The 23243-nt window shown below is 48.6% G+C and overlaps 2 protein-coding genes across 9 annotated transcripts; both read right to left on the reverse strand.

The window, feature by feature from the left end:
- Positions 1-298: 298 nt before the first annotated feature.
- On the reverse strand, positions 299-21218 carry ISG20 (interferon stimulated exonuclease gene 20). Of its 7 annotated transcripts, none has more exons than XM_043493668.1 (4): positions 21167-21218; positions 9205-9442; positions 7176-7376; positions 299-1769 (listed from the first exon to the last, which is right to left on the reverse strand). In XM_043493668.1, exons 2-4 carry the CDS (start codon positions 9433-9435, stop codon positions 1677-1679), a joined length of 525 nt encoding a protein of 174 aa, XP_043349603.1. In that variant the 5' UTR covers positions 9436-9442; positions 21167-21218; the 3' UTR covers positions 299-1676. The 7 variants fall into 7 exon arrangements, with proteins under 7 accessions (XP_043349603.1, XP_038275892.1, XP_038275893.1 ...); XM_038419964.2 differs by lacking the exon at positions 21167-21218 and adding an exon at positions 14741-14930; XM_038419965.2 differs by lacking the exon at positions 21167-21218 and adding an exon at positions 10873-12391.
- AEN (apoptosis enhancing nuclease) lies at positions 15079-21300 on the reverse strand. Of its 2 annotated transcripts, none has more exons than XM_038419957.2 (4): positions 21167-21300; positions 19721-20516; positions 18916-19116; positions 15079-18295 (listed from the first exon to the last, which is right to left on the reverse strand). In XM_038419957.2, exons 1-4 carry the CDS (start codon positions 21226-21228, stop codon positions 18098-18100), a joined length of 1257 nt encoding a protein of 418 aa, XP_038275885.1. In that variant the 5' UTR covers positions 21229-21300; the 3' UTR covers positions 15079-18097. The 2 variants fall into 2 exon arrangements, with proteins under 2 accessions (XP_038275885.1, XP_038275887.1); XM_038419959.2 differs by having other exon boundaries at positions 21105-21208.
- Between the last annotated feature and the right edge of the window lie 1943 nt (positions 21301-23243).

A 23243-nucleotide genomic window follows, 5' to 3' on the forward strand; every position in this document is an offset into this window, starting at 1 on the left:
GAGTTTACAATCTAAATATATAAAAGACAGACAAAAGGTGGGAGAAAGAAAGTAGTAGTTTATGGGTCAGATCCTCCCCTGGTGCAAACTGTCATAGTTCTATTGACTACAATGGAATTATGATCATTTACACCTTTGGAGGATCTGTCCCTATCCATATGGACAATAGACCAGATAAATACTATCAGTCTGGGTTCTTATACTGGGCCTATTGGCATTGTGTCTGCATGCTCCTGCATCACTAAGGTCAAGAGGGCATCAGTCAAAGGAGCAGAGAGGTTAATATTTTGATTTTCACTGCATCTTTTATTTTTATTCAAGACATTGTGTTGCAATGCAAGGACCATGAGCTTCATTTATAACAATAATCAGACTTCTATAGCACTTCATGTCCAGAGACCTGAAAGCACTTCACAAAGCTGGACAAGCAGCATTATTGCTCCCTACCTCCCCTTTTACAGACTGAGAAGCTGACGCAGGAATTATTCGGGCCAACGTGAGACAATGTTTCAGGGCAGAGCTGGGGACTAGAACTCAGTCACCTGACTCCCAGCCTCAGTCCACAGCTGCCCGGTTCTCACGAGACAGGTTTATATTTCTTTCAAAACACTCACAGACTCTTTAGCACTACATATTAGTCCCTATACCAGCCATTAAGGATCTCTAGCTTTTATTCCATAGGGAGCCTAAGTTATGCATGTAATCATACCAGAAGCTCTGGGCACCCATGGGATGGTTATCTCAAGACTAATGTGATGGGTTCATTATCCATAGTGAGCTTGTATTTCTACACATAGATCCAAGATGAGTGACCACAGCACGTCACCAGGGGGTGATCAAAACCCCTCTGATTCTTGAGCATTATTATGGTGGTTTTATATTGCAGAAAAAGGGTCATATCTCTGCAAAAGGGCAGCCCTCCCAATGTTAACCCTAGCCCCAGCTGTTGAAACAGCTGACCCAAGCCAGGCTTTCATGTCCTCTGCTACAGGCCTGGCTGCAGTGTTGACAATTGTTCAATGGCTTCTAATTTTTAAAAATAATTTAGTAAAACAAAAAAATGCAGATCCCTTTTATTAGTGCCACCCAGCCTATTTTAAAGTGACCCCATGTGTAGGGTGACCATATATCCTGTATTGGCCAGGACCGTCTCTTTTTTTTTAAAACCATTCTGACTTTTTGGCAAAAGTGGGCATTTCTCCCATTTGCTCTTGCCAACTTGATGAGTTGGCAAGTGCAAACAGGGCAAATGCCCACTTTTGTCAAAGTGGAGTGTGGCACAGAGGAATGTGCGGGGGGGATGGGGACATGCACCACCACTAGCCCATGCTGGGGGTAGAGGGGGCAGGCAGGGTTCAAGCGAGCAGCAGCAGCCTCGAGCGGCAGGCAGGGCTCAAATGAGTGGCAGGCAGACAGACAGAGCTCAAATGAGCAGCAACCCCAGCCTTGAATGGGGACAGGGGCTCAGGCGAGCAGCTAGGGCCAGCCCCATGGGGAGGTGGAGGGGGGGGTGCTTGGGCCAGCCCCGTGTGGTGTCCTGTTTTTCCTTTGGGAAATATGGTCACCCTACCCACATGGGACATTCACTCGGCCCATAACAAGATCATCACTGGACATGTAACTTTCAGCGCACCTGCACATGTGAACTGATGAGACACAGAGAAGCAAGAAGTCCCTTAAATGGAGCCATCCCCTTTTGATCTGGCAAACTTGAAGAGCTCCATGGCCGCCCTGGCATCTTCCACAGAGGAGTGGCCCTCTCTGTCAGTCTGTAAAACAAAAGAAGGGCCCCAAGAGTGAGGTAGTGCAAGCAAAACCAGCCTGGAAAGATCAAGGTCTCCAGATGGATATTCCAGGCTTTACTGAGACAAGCCTGCTGACAATAAGGCACCCCTCAGCTGTGTATGATGTCTCTGGCTGAGGGATCACTGTGGCATCCAGGCACATACACAACCCAAGCAGTATTATACTGGATTGGGAGTGGTCCTAGCCTCTCTTCCCTTTGCACCAGGTACTTGCCCCCTGAATGGGAATTACACACATGTATCAAAGGGAGAGTAGAACTCATGGTTCCAGCCGTTCCCCAAAGAGTGGAATAATCCTGATACTCAGGTCTGGGAGGGTGCTTGTTTTGATCATGAGGTGGGATAAAGGAGAGGAGCCTTAGATGCTGCAACATTCCCTGAAGGAACCCCGCACCCCACTGAAACAGCAACAGACCAGAGTGATTTTACTAAAGGAAAATACAGGGAGGGTGGAGGGAATAGCCAGACAGTCTCTCAATAGGAGTTGGTGTGCCCTTTAGTATGCAGTGTGTGGCCTTCTCGCCCGCTGGTCCCAGGCCCTCCCATCTGCTCGCCTTGGAGCCATCAGCTCCACACTTCTATTTTCCATGCTGGTTTCCAGGGAGGTTAATGCTGACTGCACTGTATCATTTCTATAATGATACAATTCCAGGCAGAACCGTTTCCAGGCAGAGATGCCTGAAGAGAAGGTGCCAGGCTGGGATTGCAAAATGGGACTGGCTCTCAGCAAGCTCACACCAGAGCTCAGCGCTCCAGAGTCTCCGTCACAATCTGTAGCAAGCATAGAAATGAGCTCTGTGATTAGCGTGTCAACCCCATATCAACTCCTCTGCATTCCCAAGAATGCATCACTCCTTCGACAGCCAGGCCGAGTGACACTGTGATTATTTTATTACTGTGTTTATAAAGGTGCCAGTGGGTGCAGAGCTGGCTCTTGTTTCTGCCAAGAGCAGAAATCCTCATGAGGCAGGGTAGGATTCCCTCCAGCTGTCCCCACACTAGCTTGATGCCACCCACGGCACAGTAGACACTTGCCCAAAGGTTGTGACTCCTAGGCCTAATTTCAGGGCCCAGCCTGATAGTTCTCCCAGATGTTCACGAATTCCATAGAGCTCATCCCCAATATTTAATGGTCTTCAGAGCGGTGGCGCCAAAACATGAACGAGGGGTTGTTTCCACAAGGTTTCTCCACCCTCAGTGAGATGTGGGGCAAAACATTCTTCTCCTTCCCAGCACCAACAGTCCCTGCACTACGCTCTCCAGCCCTGCACCTCTTCCCCTCCCTGCTATATCTAGGTGGCTTCCATACCCAACATCCATTTTCACAGTGACAGCAGGGGCAGGTGCGTTGTCCTGCAGTCTCTGGCAGTGGGCGGCTGGTGGGGAGTCAGGGGACTGAGTCTCCCCCACTCTGTACAGCAGCAGCTTGGCCCCTCTCCTCTCCTGCTCCTGAGTTGCATCCATGGTGCAGGGACTACATGGGTCCCTCAGGACACAGGAACGGAGTTCCCCTTGCAGCAAGCACTCAGGGGGCTGAACATTGTAATGAGCAGAGCTGGCCAAGGCATTCTGGGGCTGGTCAGAAACAATTTGTGGTTGGCTACCTCCAAACAGAACCAGTTTCTGCCTGTGACAGTCACTGGCCAGTGCCCAGAGCCGGGCTGAGGATGGGGACGTGTTTTGCAGGCAAAGGATTGTTAGATCCTTCTTCTCCGGTTTAATGCTGCAGCGTAGAACCTGCCTGTCTATTCCTTTCATTTGTAGTCATTGGTTTGCATCAGTTTAACATCAGTTGCATTTTCAAACCTCTGCACAAGGAAAAGGATTAGAAATTGTCTGTTTTAAGTTAAAACTGAGATTCTCCCCAACAGGGCCCAAAGGCAGCTCTGTTAGCGGGTTCCCGGCTTTAGCTCATCAGTGCTATTACTTCTCATGAAGAGAGTTCCAGATGATCACTTCCACGGCCTGGGGACAGGAATGCCAAGCAATGATTTGCTTATACAAAAGGTGGCCATGACCTGCAGTGCAACCCCCAGACTGTTGCTGGGTGTTCTCATATTTGGTCCAATTCCCACTTACCCCAGCTTGATTCCAAAACCATCAAGGGCTGGGTCTTGGACATGCCCTGAGCTCCTACAGACCTGTGAACTCTCTTTTTCTCTGAGCATTCTTCTGCCATCATGGTGGCATCTGGGCCTGGGTCTCATCCATCGGGCTGCACGTGTTCCGATCAAGAGGAGAGTGCGCTTTTGGCTCAGAGAGGTGCGTTTCTCCCACAGTGCCACACAAGCTTCAGTGTTGTAGCAAGACAGCTCCCAACCAGCTTTCGCTTGTTTTCTACACGGCCTGGAGAATTCTTCCCGGGCTACTAAAGTTCAGCTGTGGGTGCACAGAGGTTGATAGGAGGACCTGGAGTGACCATGCAGGATGCCTCCATTATCCCGCACCTGTGAAGTCCCAAGTCCTCCCAGCTCCCATCGACTTCAGTTCCTGACGTCCACGGGAGCTGAGGGCACTCACTGCATCCCAGGATTGGGCACTTTCTGAGAGGATCTTGCCATTTTCTCTCATCTGCCAACATTCACGTTGTTTAATGGCTTGTTTTCATTAGGGAAAGGCTGTTGCTAGGCCACACCAATCCCTCTCATTGGTGAAAAAGGTTCCTTGCAAACAATCAGTGGGTCTTTGCTGGAGTTCACACACACCAGCAGCTGAAGCGCTAAGTGACTGGCAGATGTGCCTATTCATTTTTAGCTTACACCTATTGGTCTTGCTGGCCAAGCAAGTTAAGGCTCCTGTGATTTTAATTTTTAACTGACTGTAGGTTTTCTGCCTTCAAATTTGCAATTCCAACAGAAACAAGAAGGCGGCTGTTCATGTGGCAAAGGCACAGGGCCAAGACGGAGGATGCCTGGGTCCTACCTCTGACTCTGCCACAGACTCCCTGTGTGGTCTTGGCCAAGCCACTTAATCTGTGCTTCTGTTCCCCATCTAGAAAGTGGGATTACAAACCTTTCTTCCTCTGTCTTGTCTATTTAGACAGTAAACTCTTCAGGGAAGGAACTGTTCTTCACTATGTGACAAGGAGTGAATGTATTTAGCACAATGGAATCTCTAGGGCAGGGGTGGGCAAACTACGGTCAACGGGCTGGATCCAGCCCACCGGCCATTTTAAGCTGGCCCTCAGACTCCCACTGGGGAGCAGGGTCTGGGGCTTGTCCCGCTCTGGCCGGGGAAAAGGTTCGGGGGTCGCTCCACACGGTTCCCAAAAGCAGTGGCATGGCCCCGTTCTGGCTCCTACGTGTAGGGCTCTGCTCTGCAAGCTGCCCCCGCCCCAAGCGCTGCCCCTGCAGCTCCCATTGTCCAGGAACTGTGGCCAATGGGAGCTGTAGGGGCGGTGCCTGCGGACGGGGCAGCACACAGAGCCACCTGGCTGCGGCTCCACGTAGAAGCTGGAGTGGGGACATGGCCGCTGCTTCCAGGAGTCGCTTGAGGTAAGCGCCACCCGGAACCTGCACCCTTGAGCCTCTTCCCACAACCCAGTGCCCTGCCCCAGCCCTGATCCCCCTCCCAGCCTCCAAACCCCTTGATCCCAGCCCAGAGCACCCTCCTGCACCCCAAACCCCTCATTCCAAGCCCCACACTACTCCCCCCACCCCACCCCGGAGCCCCTTCCCGCACCCTGAACTCCTCATTTCTGGCCCCACCCTGGAGCTTGCACACCCAACCAGAGCCCTCACCCCAACCCCAATTTTGTGAGCATTCATGGCCCTACATACAATTTCTATTCCCAGATGTGGCCCAAAAAGTTTGCCCACCCCTGCTCTAGGGGCTATTGTAATAGAAATAGACAGCTCCCATTTCTAGTCTCAGGAATCTAGGGTTGCTGCACTGCGAGGTTTTCTTTGTCCAGCCTTTTAAAGCTAGAACTGTGATAAAAGAAAATCATATTGAGCATTGTAAAATACTCCAGATCCTCTCCTCACCATCCCCTACTGGAGGCCCCATACAAATAAAACTTTAACAGCTCCACAAGAGCTAGAGTTTACTTGGGTGCATCAGAAAATCCATAGCCCAGCACTTCCATCAGAGGACCAGGAGAGCCAGGGAATCGGAGACAATAGATCACTAGTGACAAATCCCGGGAGATGAGTTTCCCAGCTCAGAGTCAGCACTTGTCTCCCTCTGCTGCTGTTTCAAGCCCCCGCCCCCAAGAAACAAGCAAGCAGAGACCTTGCCCCGTCCCAGGGTACAGTTAGACATACACAGTGAGCGAAGGATGCAAACAGACAGAGGAGGTAAAAGGGAAAGGAAGCACAAGTGGAACAATAAAATCATGCAGTTACTCAGCAAGACTCTGATCCTGCAGTGAGCTCTGCACAGACAGACCCTTGCACCAACATGCAGCCTCACTGACTCTAATAATTGGCAAGACCATAGACACATGAGTGTACAGCTGTAATAATGGGGCACCGGAGAGGAGCGGAGCTCATTGCAGGACTGGGGATGGAGGCACATGCATATCTTGATGGTCCATTAACTTCCCCCATATCCAAGCACCTGTGGGAGAGGAAAAGCTGCCAGGAATGTACATAAGGTCAGGGGGACGATCCATTATAGGCTTCAAATTGCAAGGTGCCCCTCTACGAAAAATGTCTTTTAAACAGAATTAAAGGGAAAAAAGCTTAATGAGAAAGATGTGAAAGCAGAGCTCAGCTGGAATCATCACATGTTGCTCCAGGAATGGCTGTTGCTAGACAGAAGTAAACGTCTGTGTGTCACCTCACCTTCTCTCATTGGTTAAAATTCACTCCAGTGACAAGCTCGTCAGTTACCTGCTATTGCAGCTGATTGAAAAGCTAATTTGACCAAAAAAAAAAAATTTATAAGAGCCTTGAGTTCTCATTGCTAGGATTCCTGGACTTCTATTAGTCATTATTTGGGAGTATTCGGATGAAAGCCACTTATTTGCAAATCTTAAAAGTGACATGAAATTTAGCATAACGGATATTTGTCCACACATTCACTACCTGTCATTCTCTTCCTTAAAAGTGTTCAGTCATTCAGTCAGGGAGCAGAAACACCACCATGTGACTCAGGCAATAGAACAATGCAGCTAATAGCTATTTGACGCAAACAGCGATTCATTGAAATGTAGGTGAATATTCACGAACATTCTGAGAAACTCCACACTAGCTCTTGAATGATTTGCTAAGCAGCAAAAGGGACTACATTTGTAAAGCTGTTCATAGCAAATACTCCAGCCTGCCATTCTCCTCCACCAGCCAGACTGGGTCATCAGAAACCACACCCCTTTCACCAGCTACACCCCTTTCGACCCACTAGCCCTGGCGTGATTTTCCTCCTTACCTGGATGCTTTTCTTGAGCAGCTTTTCACAAAGGACCTTGAGGGAGATGCGCCTGGAGTTTCCCAGCCCGCTTTCCTTTCTCAGCAGCCAGTCATTGCACGTGTCATAGACTCGGTAGTGCCACATGTTTTCTTTCAGTGCTTCAAAGTCATGGCGTAAATCGTGGCCAATCACCAGCTTGTGTCTCAGGATCTGTAAAATCTGGAAAAGGCAGCAGTGAAGCAATGCTCACACCACAAAAAAGCCCCAATGGCCAAAGAAGCATCTGACGGTTGGGCCTTACCTGTGTCGGTATAGTCAAACTTTCCCAAAGGCTGGGGGACTGTTCGGAACCGGGGCTTTGGGCTTGTTAGAGACGAGAATAGGTGCAGCATGCACCCATCTCTGAAAGACTTTTGCTTGCCGAAGGATTCTGACATTTTCTGTTTGCCTCACACAGAAACACATGCATTTAAGTGATATTTTCAGAAGCACTCACCACCCACAATTGGGCCCAGATTACCAAAAAGGGTTCAGCACTCAACAGCACTGAATGAGTGAAAACTTCGGCCCAATTGTGGGTGCTGTGCCCTTTTGAAAACCTGCCCCTTCTCGTATATCTGATACTCAAGACAAATCACAATAGTAAATCTGAACATGACCTACGCTGAGGCATTTTAATGTGCACTTTAGAAATGTTTTTTCAATTCCATTTCTTTAGCGTGTGGTATTTTATCGTTATTTCTGCATTATTTATTTTGCTTAATGTTTCCCCTTTCTTGTTGGTATCTTATTTAAATGCAGCATCAGTCAGAGGGCCTGTAAGTGCTCATATCCATAACACTTAGTTTGTAGCTTCCTTTCAACTTTGGCCACCACACTACATGGTGAAAACAATTTCCATGACCAGCGTGGGTCTAGAGTAGTGGTTTTCAACGTGGGGTCCACAGACTATGTCTAAGATTTCCAAAGGGGTTTGCAACTCCATTCAAATTTTTTTTTAGAGATCCACAGTGAAAAAAGGTTGAAAATCATTGGTCTAGAGTCTTACTTCAAGGTCAACCAGCATTAGGAACTTTTTGTTATATGTTTGTACAGAGCCTCGCACACTGGGGTCTTCATCTATGACTAGGGCTCCTAGGTGCTACTAGAATACCAATTTATAATCATCATCAACACATAGGATAAGGATCACCAATTGGATCACAGGTTTGTTTTGTGAGGGAGGAGCTCTAATTTTGATAAAAATACTTTGTATGCATTAAACATTGAAAACCAAAATCTTTCCAAGCAAAATATCAATGCCTTAGTGACAGAAAGTCATTACCGTCTGATGGCAGTTTGGTAACCCACATGCAATGAGTCTGGTGGTGTATTACTTGCAGTGTCTGTTCCAGGCTGAGCTAAGCTGGAATGTAGGGAGAGGATTGGCAATTGAGGAAGGCTGCTTGCCTAGCCTGGGGTTCTACAGAGCGTCATCAGTCCCTCATCCGCAAAGACAGCACATCCACCTACCTTTGTTTACTGTGAGCACTTTCTTTCACGTGCTCCCTGTTCTTTTGCTCCATTTATCTATTTTTTAATCTCTTTTGGATCAGGATCCCATTTTAACTGAACTAATGGAAACACAAGCCACCTTGCTGGCAGCTTCAGCAGTGACCCTAAGCAGCTAAATAACCCACAAGTCACTACAACCAGGATTATTCTCATTAGCTTTTCTACAGCAGCGACAAGAGTGTGTGTGGCAGCCAGCATCAAATCCTGTTGATGTAGTTACTGTACAAACTAGATAGACATGTCCCCAAACTGGTCGGTCAAACTCACCACCCCACCAGCTGGGCCCGACCTTTTATAGATTTCAGCTAGAAAACTATATCTGGGGTAGGGGGGTGGGGTGTTCAGTGACACATTGACACATGCGCTGGACGATGAATCTAGAGCCGTGCCATGGTGCCAGTTCCAGGACAGAACTCAGAGAGGAATGCCACTCTCTGCCCAACAAAAGGCCAAGTGTTTCATTTGGACAAGGCTGGATTGTGATTCTTCTTACCTGTTCCCGGGCAACCCTGAATGGTGTGGCCCCTCCCATGTCCACTGGGCGAACTCCACTCACAGGGGTCCTGAAAGCTGTTACAACACCTTCTGGTCGGATGAACCGGTCATAGACCACGTTGCCATAGTAATCTACGATGCTGCAACGAGCCAATCCATTTTCAGCTCCGAATGCTCCCATGCCCACCATCTCACAGTCCAGGGCCAAGATGTCAGAAGGCTCCACCATCTTCAGCCTGGTTTAAAGATTACACAAAACAGCATGTACAATAAATCTAAGCAGGCTGGGTGTGCGTGAGACAGCAAGCGTGAATGTGCTTCAATCCCTTAGAAAACACACAAGGCATTGAAGGAGCATTTTGTAAAAACACAGTGATTGTTCCACATCCCTCTAGAATCACGTGCAGCAAAAATCATCATTTCACTCTGCCAGAAAGACCTCCCTTTCTCCCCCACATCAGAAACACCAGCACTTTTCAGACAAGACGCTCCCTACTATATAACCCTTTTTCAGCAGCAAGGTAACTGTCTGAGGGAGACTCTTTTTCTATGGGGTCACCCCAATGAACACTATCCCCACCACCCACACAGTTGAAGCACATTCTCTGACCCCCATGCAGGAGATCCTCTACCAATCATTTATACCAGGGGTCCCCAAACCCTGAGGGATGCCCCCTAAGGGGTGCAGAGGAATGTTTGGGGCGGGGGACACATGCCAGGACCCAGGCCAGCACCCACAAGGAGCAGGGAGGGAGCACCACCCAGCCCCCCTCTGCCCAAAGCCCATCCCACCTCCAACCCCGGCTCTGCTCCCAGCCCAGCTCTGCCTTCATTCCCTCTCCGTGCCCAGACCAGCTCTGCCTCTAGTCCCAGCTCCTCCCCCATCCCCAGTTCAGCCCCCTCTCTCACCACCAGAGGTTGGTCCAATAACAGACATTGCCTCACCCACCTTGTCTCTAACATCCTGGGACCGACACAGCTACGCCGCCCTGGCCAGCGCACTAGTCCCAGTTTGCAACCCTGCATCGGCCCATCCCAGCCTGTGGAGGATGCCTGACCTTTGCAGGAGAGCAGAGACTCCTTTGCTGGAGGGCCCTTGGCAGGGGAGGATGGAGGTCGAGTGAGGAAAAGAATAGCATGCCAAAGGCAGCCCGCTGCCATCAGGAACGAGGACCTTTGGCACGGTGGGAATGCTGCGGGGTTTCAGCGAGAGGCTGCATAGTGCCATTGTCTAACTGGCAGGCCTCACTCCCCGCAACGGGTTGCTCACACTGCCCACTCCCCCACTATAACACACTGTGACGCATCCCTCCACCGGTTTCTCTTATGGACAGACCTTTAACTGCCTCCTTCCCTCCTAAATTAGTTGTATTATAGTAGCACTGTGGAGCCCTAGTCAGGAGGGCCCCATTAAGCTAGGCTCTGTACACAGAATAAAAAGACAGTCCCTAATGCTGGCTGACCTTGAAATCCTGTCCACATGAAAAATGGCCCAGCTGTAGTGGGGACGAGCAAAGCATCCCATGGCCTCTCAAAGGAGCTGGGGGTCTGGGGCACAGCTTAGTTCTAACCAATGCATGTTTAGCATTTTTAGGGTAAGCAAAGTTTCTCCTTAAAGAGTTAAATATATGCAATCCGGATAGAAACAAATGCAAAAAGGCCCCACCTGTGAGAGTCAGTGCAGACAGTCTCCCAGGAAACAAAGGTTTCAATCAGCTAAAGTAGACACTTGTTTCTAGTTGAGTCCTTTCCCCTCCACTACTCTGCTGCACTGCAGACACTGGTTGCTTGGGCATTTTTACAAGAGCGAAGATCGTACAGGTTAGAAATGGGAACAGCTTGTTAGCTGATCTTATCTAGACCCAAGCAGGGGCCAGGGCAGAATTATTTGCCACAGGTGGTTCCCCAGGGTGGTGGTCAGTTCAGACGACAACCTTGAGAGCTGAGCATTCAAGAGACCAGCAGATTGTTTATTGAACCTTGTACAAACAGAGGGAGACACACTGCCTGCCTTAAGGAGTTTATAACCTAGCATAGGGCCAGCCTTATCTATGCTGCTTTAAACATTGTTGCCAGCTCTCTCAATTATTGGTACTTAAAGCTCCAGCTCCTGGAAGCAAGTGAGTATATGAAAATCTCAGCTTTCACTAGAAAAAGTTACTAGCCTTCATGGTTGTGGAGAAGGGTCTCATTTTTGAGCCTAAGCACTCCCTGAAGGCTCAACAATCACAAGGCAAACAAAAATAACCCAAATTAAAAAAAAATGTAACCATTTTTAAGCCAATTCCACGATCTGTGGAGCCTGACCCCCGGTTTTTGATTTGGGGGGGTTGGCAGTACTACTGATGAGTTAATATACTCTAGCTCGGGCCAACACAGAGGCTAGTTATCTCAAGGTGAAGCGGGTCATGCTGGCACCTTTTATCTGTGTGCTGTGCCTCTTTATCGAAAGAGGGAAGCACAGCTCAAGCCTCGCTGTAAAGCTCCATGGGGTGCTGGAGATGACTCTTAAATCTCCCCCAATTGAAATTCTGCTATCTGTTGCCAGGTGAATTAGAGACCCTGTAGTTTCCCAGAGAATCTCTCTCTTCCAGCTCTGGTCCAATTATGCCCAGGTGAAGCCAAGAGCAAGTTGCTAGGGAGACCATGTGCTCTCCAAGTTGTTACCTGGCTACCTGCCTGCACTCTCTCCTGCAGCAGCTTCTCTCTGCCTGCAATCTCTCTCTCTTTCTCACGCACACAGCGACCCTGTGATCTGCATAAACAAACACTTTGGGTGACATCCTGGCCCTAGTGAAGTTCATAGCAAGACTCCCATTTCACGGCTAGTCACTTCTTCAGAAGATTGGACTCTTTTCTGTTTTACTCACAAGGTAATGCAATTTCCAATCAGCCTACTCTGCCCTCCACATCAGTTGTACCCCCCACCCCAACCTCATTCATTGTGTGTTTGCACTTTCCCTTCTTGCAGCAAACAAGTTCCAATTAACATTGGGGAGGTGACATCAGAACAGGTTTCAAGATAAATCCTCTCCACTGTCCCTTTTTGAAAAGAATGCAAATATAAGTGATGAACAAATCACTGAGTTTCAAACTAGCTGCATCTCTCCTGCATGCACCTGGGTGATAACATGGCACCTTTTAGTGCATCACCAGGACAGCCTGTTGGTTGAGGCTCTTAACACCCTTGGAGTCCTGTGGTTAATGGTCATTGTTGCATCTGATGAAGTGAGCTGTAGCTCACGAAAGCTTATGCTCAAATAAATTTGTTCGTCTCTAAGGTGCCACAAGTCCTCCTTTTCTTTTTGCGAATACAGACTAACATGGCTGCTACTCTGAAACCATTGATTTAACTGACACACTAACCTTCCATGTCAAATCAAAGCCAGACACCTACTCAGTATATTAACTTTGGCAACAGTGGTTATCTTAGTATGCCAAAAACATTGAAACTGAAGTTTGAGTTAACAGATTTTAAAGGAAAACTGCATGGAGCATTAACTATTCTCCATCCTCATGTTGCAATGTAAAACATGGTTAAATCACTAGGATGTCTTTAAGACATCCTAGCTGTTTTCTAAAAATCAAAATAATGGAGGAAGCAGCACCAGCTCAAGGCTGGTGACCTGAACTGAGAAAGGAACACAAGAACCGCAGCCAGAGCTAAAAAGGACTGCAGATCTTCACAGCTCTTTTTAGACAAATTCTGTAACATTTTCAAGGGTTTTCTGACTCTTCAGGCTTCCTCTGAATCTTCTGTAGCCAGAGAAGTAAAGGTGGAACTCAGTGCAGGGTGCATGGTACTGCAGCTCAGATCTTTCTGTCTTGAGAGATCTGTGTTGTACGGATTTTTAAGGCATCTAAAACCATGTACCAGGCAAACTACTCTAAAAAAAGTCTGAACGTAGTCCTCTTTTTCCTGATGCTGAATTGTCTGCAAACAGTTTGGTAAAATTATTCATTCTAATCTGTCATGTTACAGAAGATTTCAGTTTGTGAACAACCTGCTGTAGGCTACTTTCAACTATCTCTGATTATTCATAATTAGTGATGGGTAACTGGTCACCTCAATCATAGGGCTGTGTTTGCACATTCTGATTGGACCAAACACTTCTGGTTTGAACAGTGAATTCTTGTATTGACACACAAATCCCCTTGTTGATGTGCAAACACAGGTATTTGCACAAAAAGGAGCCATTTCCCTCCTGACTATGTGAACAAAAATCTATTTGCACAAGTATTTGTGGCAAAGTGAACAAAACCCCTATACCCTGTCATTCCACGCCACTGTTCAGATAGTCACAAATCCTGTTTTGCAACATTACTCCCCTCTTCTCATTACTGTGTTTTTCATAATAGAATTATTTTGATAGCATCCCCCAGGACTCATAAAGGTTCCCAATTCATATAAATGGAGATCTTGAAATATTTGCAGGAATTTATAGCTGCAGTACTGAGCCTGCCTGGTTCACCTTCCATATTCTGATTTAAGCTCATTTTTCTGCACTCATCTAATTCTGTCATCAAAATAACTGCAGTTTTCCTTTAAGCAAAGCATTTTTCTGGTAGATGGGAAGGGCAAGCAAAGATGCAGCTTCAGAACACCAACCATAGTGTATTTTAAATAAAATTATCCTACCAAATATGTATGACTCACATAATGATTAGCTTTGGGGAAATAAAGCTGAGCAAGCCTCCTACCCTTTGCAAAACTCACTTCATTCTTATGACATTTGATCAAGGCAGTTTGTTTTGTTTTATGAGCATCAGTGGCTGTGATTCTGGCAAGACGCTCCTTCTCTTTCGAGCGCAGGCATGATTTGTGAGACCCAGCTTCATTCTGCAAGGTGAAGACTAGGGTGTGGGAAGCACTTTCTCCCAGAATAGGTGTGGAGTCTCTTTAAACACCTTTTATTGGTTTGTTCTGTCCTTGAGGTAGAACAGCTGAAAATACTTAGCACTTCTTGGGCCCGTCTCATCTTCAGAACATGCAGTAGCCCTGAAAAAGGAGGCCACCAAACATTGCAAAGGCTGGGATATTTCTACTATATACTCACACTCCTGAGCTTGGGGGAAGGAGTGTCACACCAATCTAGGGAGTGGAAAGCCATAGTAAATAGAGGAAAGAGCGACTGTAAAACCAGGTACTGGCAGGTGTAGGATTTGAACTTACATTGATTCATTTATTCTGACCTGACTCGATTTCAAGGCACCTGTGTTCCTTTAATGCACAGAAGCACCAGGCTTTAGATGTTGCCATCTTTAACTAACAGGAGTCACCACTGCTGCTTGTCAGTAATTGAGAAGTACTAGATATAGGGCAACCTTCCCTAGTGCTGCCCAATCAGAAGATCCTTCAACAGCTGATATTACTGCTCAGTATCTCTCTCTCCCCATTATAATGTCTGAGTCAGAGGAACATACCAGGAACAATTGTGTTGCATCTTTTATGGCTGTGGCCTAGAAACTTATGGGCAATGGGATCCTCTCCCAAGAAAGCTTTAGAAAAATACATTTATTTGGTGCATTCTTACCTTCTAAAGGTGGGAAATCCATTGTAAAGTTGTCTTGAGGATAGGATCAGGTCCTAGGTGTTTAGGACAGGACATACACCAAGGAGCACTCAGAAAGCTGAGGTCAGAGGCAGGGAATTCCCTCCCCAGATGCCCACCTTTGAATAGCATTTTAAATTAAGGTTGTTATTGATTTGATCCCTACATAGAAAGTGACTTGTTTTAAGAGACCTGTTTGCAGTCAGTTTTTACATTCTGTGCACATCAGGCAGTGCCTGGATTGGTGACTGTCAAATGCTCTGAAATCTCACTCCTTACCCCAGCCCGACCCAATCAAGACACACACAAGTCTTCACCAGTGAGTTTCACAGATTGACAAATATATTATATAAATATTTCATTGTAAACCTCTAGCATCAAACTACACACTTTACACTCTTTCTAGAGAGAGATACAGAATTGAGACTCTGGGTTTTGTTTGTTCACCACAATCCTGGTACCTGGGACAGGAAGCTCCTCACTCAAGCAGCTGTGAAGTTGTTCTGAATTTCTGAAGTTCTGAATTTCCTCCAGCTTTATTGTTTCAGTGGGGCCACATTAAACCACCAAGGTGTGAACTGAATGAGGGAAACCTCACGCTGTCTCTCAGCCTGAGACACTGCACATTCAGGAAAACTGTAGTGCAGCACTTTCATTGGGAGCATCCTCAAAGCCAAGACTAGAATCTTTTTTCCTACTGGTCTGCGTAGACTGTGGGGACAAGTATGAAACTGACAGGAAGACCCCACAGCTGGACCATCTGCCTTCTCCTTGGCCTGTTGTACAGGCATGCTTCTCTTCAAACACAGCATTGCTAAGCAGAAAGGAGTGTGATCCAAGGCAAGGTGGCTGGTTCCCACCCTCTATATTCAAACTGCCCCAGAAAGAGAGAAAACCAGTGACAGAAGAATAAAGGAAGCCATCAGCCACAGAGCACTATACCACAGCTGAATGGTTAAAGGACGCAAGACCTATGGTCATCCGGGTACCCCTTCCTCCTCCCACAAAACAATTAAATATTTTGGGGGAGGAAAACAAAAGTCAAGTTCTCTTAGCATTGAACAGCCTCAACACCATGGCTGTCACTGGCCCATACAGGCTGTGGTATGAACTGGCCTTAGGATATTGCATATAGACAGAGCTTTCTGACTGGCAATGGCTGAATAAAACCCAGTTAACTGCACAACTCTGGCTTATTTCTATGGGTGAGTTTCATCTGTAACAGTGATAGGGCACCAGGCAGAGCAGTTCCACAATCAGTGCACTTGGAGATAGTTAAAGTTACTCAGCTTTACACATAACACAACTACCTGAGGCAGGTCAGAACGGAGGTAAATGCACTGTCTGGGATTTCCTGGTGGTTAATTCACAGTCCCCACCACGGAGTTTCTAGTTCTAGCTCTGCCAGAGAAACATTTAGCCTTTTAAACCATACAGCTGATTGCTATCACAGAAATCAGATTTGAAGCATTTCCCACTCCTTTGATCCTTTCACTTAACCCATGAAGAGTCAGTGATGCAGGCTCAAAACTCAGCGGTATGCATACAAAGGTCATATAAAACTTAGAAACATAGGCAGATGAAGGAAGGTTGGGGCAGAGGAGAGTGCATGTCACGTTTCTATATGGCAGCATGGCCGTTAACCTTTGTTAGAACCTGCCGAGTGGATATCCCACTGCATCATTTCAAAGTGCAGTTGCCCATTAACTCAGAACCAAGATTGGTTAGGAGGCAGGGTCAGCCCTGCCCCACATGGTCCCAGCTCTGTGTGATGTACATCCACTGCAAGGAGTGGAACATTTCCCCCTGGAAAGGGGAGTGGGCAGCTTTCCCCATCTCTGGGAGGACACAAGGAGAGATCCCAAATACAGACCCCAGGAGCAACACACAGACTGTGGTGGAGCCCCATGATCGCTCTGAATTTAAAGTCCCAAACGGAGCGGAAGGATGGTCTGAGCACACCAGGCGGGACAAGACGACGTTGCCATCACACATCCATCCTGTTAAAGTGTGATGGGACATAAAGGGCAGCCTAGAGAAATAATCTTTATATCTGCCCAGGTGGTTTACATCTGATAGAATCAGCACAGGAGCATGGGTGGTGAGTACTGAAAGGAGCCAGGCATGTCATACATTTTAATCCAGGAGGCACAAGCTGTGCAAAGAGGGGCCAAGTCTGCTTTCTGTCAAGTCAAACCCACTGCGAAGCTGCCTAAAAAGCAGGACATTGCATTTGATCCAGACTTGGATCTCAAGGCCTCATTATTTGTTGCTTTACAGCCACACAAAGCCCAGTGCAAGTTACAGCGGCCCTGTGCTCTACTCGAGAGTCAGGAGGCCCATGCCACTGCTGTTCCAGGAGCCTGGGGAGCACAAAAATGGTTTAGAGCCACCTTGGTCTCCCTTCAGTATTGCATTTGGGACTGAAATGGAACAACTGAGAATTAGGGCCTAAGGGCCTCATGGAGTCCCAGAGCCTAGGCTCCAGCCTGAGCCCATACATCTACCCTGCTGTTTTCTAGGCCTCCCAGGCCTGAGTAGGTTGACATGGGCTAGCCATGTGGGTTTTATTGCAGTGTAGAAACACCTCGTGTCATCTCTGCTCACAGAACTGGGAACTCCCACAGCCCAGCAATGTCAGCTGCATTCTGACCCTGACATTGAAAAACAAGCATAATCACATTTCCTTTGCCATAGGTCAAAGGGCCTTTTGGCAGGGCTCTTACAAGATAAACAGCTGCCTGTAACCTTCCAGGCAAGCTAATCTGTAGTGGGAATTAGGGAGCAAGGTCCCAAAATGTTTCTTTAGTCAACAGTACTCCATGCCATTGAGGGTCTGCACCTGCTGCCCTCCTACCCCTCCCTCTTTCTGCATCTACTACACAATCAAGACTCCCCACATCATGCTTTGAAGTGTAACTGATGGCCAGCAGGGGACCAATGCAGGCTCCACAGCAGCCAAAGAAGGGCAGAGATGTGTTTCACATTTCATCTTAGTTTCCCAAGTGTTCAAACATGGGAGGGGCATTATAGGGCACTGGCAGGTGAGAAGGGGATGGGGGTTAATTTCCCTCTTTTACTAACACTTCAAGTTAATGAAGCTGAAAGTATTTAAAGTCTTATTTTCTCATCCTACATTTGCTTTTTGTCCAGCTTGGGCCATGCAGTTGGATTGATCAGTGTCATTTTCAGACTCTCATAAACCACCACCAAGCTGCACTGTTGGGGGAGCAAAGATTAAATAGGAGCTGACAACTGTTTTCGGTTTAAAAGCTGAAGGTGTGACAACGTCTCTATTGGGAGGAAAAACTGTCAAGGAGAAGATGGAGATTGAGCATTTCATTTGCAGACTATATTCAGGTCCTTGGGCCAGTACTGGTCCTCCATGTAGTGGTCGGTGCAGCTGTCCATAGGAGTGTGAGGGGGACTGGAGGGGTGGCTGCTGGCAAGCTCCTGCTCCCACTGGACCTCCACCAGTCTGTAAAGCTCCATGGAAGTCCAAGCATCCTCCACTGACGAGTGTCCCTTCTGGCCAACCTGAGGGAAAAGAGAAAAGGCCATGCTAGAGCAGAGGGCTGGTAAAGGCCCCAGAGCCAAGCTCCCAGCAAAACTTGCTGTTGCTCCGGTGGATAAGCGGTGTTTGGATCAGATTCTGTTGGGCTTCGAACACACTAAGGCCTCCATCTTGCAATCAGATCTGCACATCAGTCTGTTTGAAGTACTTTCTGCCCTGCCTCCCCACCACAGTATGGCCCAGAGGTATTGAAATCAATGGGAGCAACCTAAATACCTTTGAGCATTTGGGCCTGAACACCTCAAAAATCTTTAATGGATTTACTCTCCCACCTTGGTGGTGCAGGGCAGTGCTATCATCCCCTTTTTACAGATGGGCAACAGAGGGTCACAGAGACTAAATGACTTGCCCAAGGTCATATAGGAAGTCTGTGATGAAACAGGGAATTGAACCCAGGTCTCTCACATTCCAACTTGTACCCTAACCAATAGGCCATCCTGCCTCTCACATGCAGACTTCTTATGCCCATATGGTTTCCCGTTGGGTCTGCCCACACGGATCCAATTGCAGCCTTAGCCATCTCAGCAGTGAAGGGGTTAAGAACCCCCCAAATCCTGCTTTCCCTTCCCAGAAGGCCCCTTACCTGAATCCTTTTGTGAAGCAGCTGCCTTGCCAGGCTCTTGAGAGAAGCACTGAATTTCACAGGGAGTCCTGCCTTCCGGTTCAGCAAAGGGATTCGACTGGTGTCTCGAGTCCGGCTTCTGGGGTGAAAATATTTCAGGGCTCGGAAGTCATTGTGGATGGCATGTCCCACTACAATCTTGTCTTTCAAGATCTTCAAGATCTGGAAGTGTCAGAGGTGCTTAGTTGGGCATCACAGTGTGAGTAAAAGAGGGATTTAGAAGTCCTTCCTTGCACTGATTTTGGTTTCTCCTGCTCTGTCTAACCCCACAACTAGTCACACCTCTCTGAATTCACAGATCCCAACTGCCCAGTGATAGCTATTCAATCACAATCAACGAAGCAGCAGGGCTACATGTCCCAGAGAAGGCCAGTTCCAAAGCATCCTCTGGTTTCAGGGAGACTGGAAATTTGGGGAAGGGGGAGAAAAGTGTGGGGGGGGGGGATGCACAGAGATACAGAATCTCTCACCTCAAAGCTGACACACAGCAAGCCAGCTTCAGAGCAAAGATCAGAAACCAGGAGTTCCTGGCTCCTAGTCCTACGTTCATGTCTCTAGACCATGCTACGTTTCTAATATCTCCTGGGAAAGCCTGGAAGGAGATGGGGGCAGGTGACAGACTCTGGTTGTTTGCATGCCACCTGGTCTTAGAACAGCGACAGCCTTGGATCTTGACAGAGCAGCCCACTGACAGCTGCCCAAAGATGGGATAAAATCTAGCCCTTGTTCAGACTGAACAGATATGCACACCATGCCTCCTGTTTACCTCTCTCTGTGCAGCACTGAATGGGGTAGCGTTCTGCATGTGTTGCTTGGTGATCCCACTCCAGCGAGTCCTGTAGTCCACGATGGGAAGCTCTGGCCGGATGTATTTGTCGTAGACGACATCTCCGTTGTAGTTCACCACCGTGCATCGCGCCAGCTCACTCAGCTTCCCGCCAGGGCCTGTGCCCACCATCTCACAATCAATGGCCACACATTTCCCAGGTCTCTGCAGCGAGTGGGACAAGGAAGCTCTGCCCGAGTTGGAGCTGCCAGGCAAAGGTAACCTGCTCTCCGAGTCTTGAGAAAGTGAAAGGGAGCATTGTCCACCTATGCCCTCCAAAGGGACTGGAAGAGACTGCATCAGAGCCCGCTTGAGTTTTGTGAACTTTACATGGACTTTCCCCACAGACTGATTTTTCATGAGAGATACATCCTCACTGGCTGGCTGGCCACATCTGCTGGCTTCCCTGTTTAACAGGCCCTCTTTGGACAGCATGAATGCCATTGGCTCAGTCCCATGTCCCAGTTTGGGTCTCAACAATCCCCTCTGCTCCAGCAGAGCCCTGTGCTCCATAAACCGCTGGTGCTTCCGACTCTTCTTTTTATTCTGGCTCTGCAGCAAGCCACGGTCTTCCACATCTGCTCTGCGAGCGAGGTAGGCTTTGGTTCGAGGGCCGCACAGATCCCATCTGGAGTTGGAGTACCCGAGAAACCGGCCATCGGCACCCTTCTGCCCCACCTCACAGATCTTCACTGTGCTCACAACACCTGGTGTTAGACCCTGGCCAGAAGGCATCCTGCCAAAGATACCCACAATACAGGGTTAGTCAGTGCCTGGTAAGTAGAGATGCTCCTTACCTGGATTTGAAAGGGATTATCCCATTCCCACAGCTGAGTTGAGATAGCACATGATGTGCCCACTTGGGGTTTATCACATGCAGTCTTGTTATAGCCACGTCAGTCCCAGGATATTAGAGAGACAAGGTGGGTAAGGTCATATCTTTTACTGGACCAATCTCGGTGGGTGACGAACTAGGCAGAGCTCTGCTTCAGGTCACAGGGTTCACCATAGCTGGTCACTCCGTCAGGCCTCGTTAGGGCAGGGCGGGGCCCATGGTCCAGAGCGCAGGCAGAGCCTGCGGCAGTCATAACGCGGGCCTGGGGGGCGGGGGGGCAGCATCACCCCAGGCATAGTGGAGTGATACGGCCACGAGAGGGTAAGGGGGGAGGTTATGAGCTAGCACGACCACGGCTGGCGCTTATCCCAATCCCACAGCTTGGCTCTGCGGTGCCAGCTCTACCCTGGGCAGGGGCCTGGGACGGAAGGACTCGAACAGGAATAGCAGGAGAGAGATCATGTGCTTACGAGCCCCTGTGCCCCCTACCTGGGTTCCCCTCCTCCAGCCTGGGTCGCTCCCTGTCCCCGGCCGGCCCCCGCGTCTCTTACCCAGCGAGCCGGCTGCCCACACGTGGCTTTCCCGGAAGCGGCTGCGGCAATGGCTCCCACATGCCCGGGCAAGTCCTGCCGCCACGCTCCGCCCCCCCCGCCGCCTATTGGCTCAGCGGGCACGGGGCAGGATGCGATTTGCATGAAGGGGCGGAGCCGGCCCATTTGCTCCTGCCTGAGTTGTTTCCTAGCGCGCTGGGCCGCTTCCCTGAGCGCCCTTCCCCGGGGCGTCCGGGCGTCTGTCTCGGGCACGGGCTCCAGTTGGATCGGAGCGCTGGGGACCAGGTAGGCGCGGCAGCCCCTTGGGGTTGGGGTCCCTGCCCACCTGCGGGCAAGGCCCTGGCCGCGAGAGGGCTGGGTGGCCGGGTTATATGGCCCCCCACAGTCTGCTGCACCTCTGCAGGGAATATTCCCCGGGGCTCTGCTGCAAATTCCCTTGCACACAGCAGCCTGGGCCCGTTGCCCCTTGGGGAGCACTGATGGTAGGGCTCTCATTTATCCTTGCGGCATAGTGAAGCTGTGGGGAGAGCAGAAAGCAGCAGATATCTTATCCCAGCAGAGGCATGATGCTCAGGGTGAATTGTATTACAGTAAAAAGAAAACGAGGACTTGTGGCACCTCAGAGACTAACAAATTTATCTGAGCATAAGCTTTCGTGAGCTACAGCTCACTTCATCAGGTGCATCCGATGAAGTGAGCTGTAGCTCATGAAAGCTTATGCTCAGATAAATTTGTTAGTCTCTAAGGTGCCACAAGTCCTCCTTTTCTTTTTGTGGATACAGACTAACATGGCTGCTACTCTGAAACCTGTATTACAGTACTATTCCCGAGTGTTGCAGTAACACCTACAACCACGGCTGCTATATTCTAGGTAGGGCTGCACCACCTCTGAGGTACAAAAAACTGGGCCCCCCCGGGGTTAATCGTGGGCCCATAAAACTGGACAGCTGGCAGCATATACCGAGCCCCCTCACAGAATTCCCAGGACAGCCACCACGGCAATCCTTGTGCTGCATAAACACAGAATAAAATGAGGGACCCTGGCCCAATGAGCTTGCACTTTTGTCTACATAAGCTTAATGTGGATTTAAACTGATGTCGTTCTACTGGTGTGACACGCACACATGTGAACTCTTAGTCCAATAGTCCAGCACATTTTCCAATCTGGTTTATGTCACTTGGACAGAGGTTTAAGTTGAACTAAAAAAGCCACTCATACTGGAAGAAGAGTATAACATCTGAGGATATAATCACAAGAATAATGGAGGTTATACAGGTATAACTATATCATTTTAACTACACCAGTATAACTGGTCAAACTTCCTTGTGTAGACATTCTGCTCCATTCTCCTCTATTTTGTATTTATACCGTGCCCATCGCCATGGGATTTAGGTTCCTGGTGGCATCTCCTTCAGAAAGAGACCTAGAGATCACCTAAAATGAATGCAGTTTAGTCTCCCCTGTGTGAACTGGGCCAAACCTTGTTCTAGCAGCTGCCCCAAGATAGTCATGTTCCAAGAGTATGTGGGGCCTTAGCGCTGCTCAGGACTGTCAGATTAGTCCAAAGCAGACCTGGGCAAAGTTGAGCCCGACTCGTAGTCTGATGCCCAGGTTGTTTGGAGCGCAGAGCTTTCTGAGCAGGCCAGCATTCTCCTGAAACACGAAATCTGCTTGCTCCAAAGGAACAGGTTCCAGTGTACCGTGTGGACAGTGAACGTTGCTCTCTGATATTTGTCAATAAGGGCTGGTATCTCTTCTAACACGTAGGCCCATGGGAGTCACAGGCAGGTCCAAGCCAGTAGCTTGCATCATTTATTTTGTAATACAATCCAAGACAATGGTCTTTTACTAGTCTGACAAGCTATAACGAGTGTCACCAAGTGTTACAGGGACAGAAACATCTATGGGTCACTGAGACTGTGAGTGCTTTCTTGTCTCCTTGTCACCATGTGGGTGGATTTCACGGATACCCCAGGGTCATTAGAGCAGCAGTGGTTCCATTTCACATCCAGCTTTTCTGATTTCCTTTTATGTACTTATGCAGTGATCTCTCATGCCCAGAAGAGGGCGCTTCAT

Source organism: Dermochelys coriacea, chromosome 10 (assembly GCF_009764565.3).
Source record: "Dermochelys coriacea isolate rDerCor1 chromosome 10, rDerCor1.pri.v4, whole genome shotgun sequence".
In the NCBI taxonomy this organism is placed as follows: Eukaryota; Metazoa; Chordata; order Testudines; family Dermochelyidae; genus Dermochelys; species Dermochelys coriacea.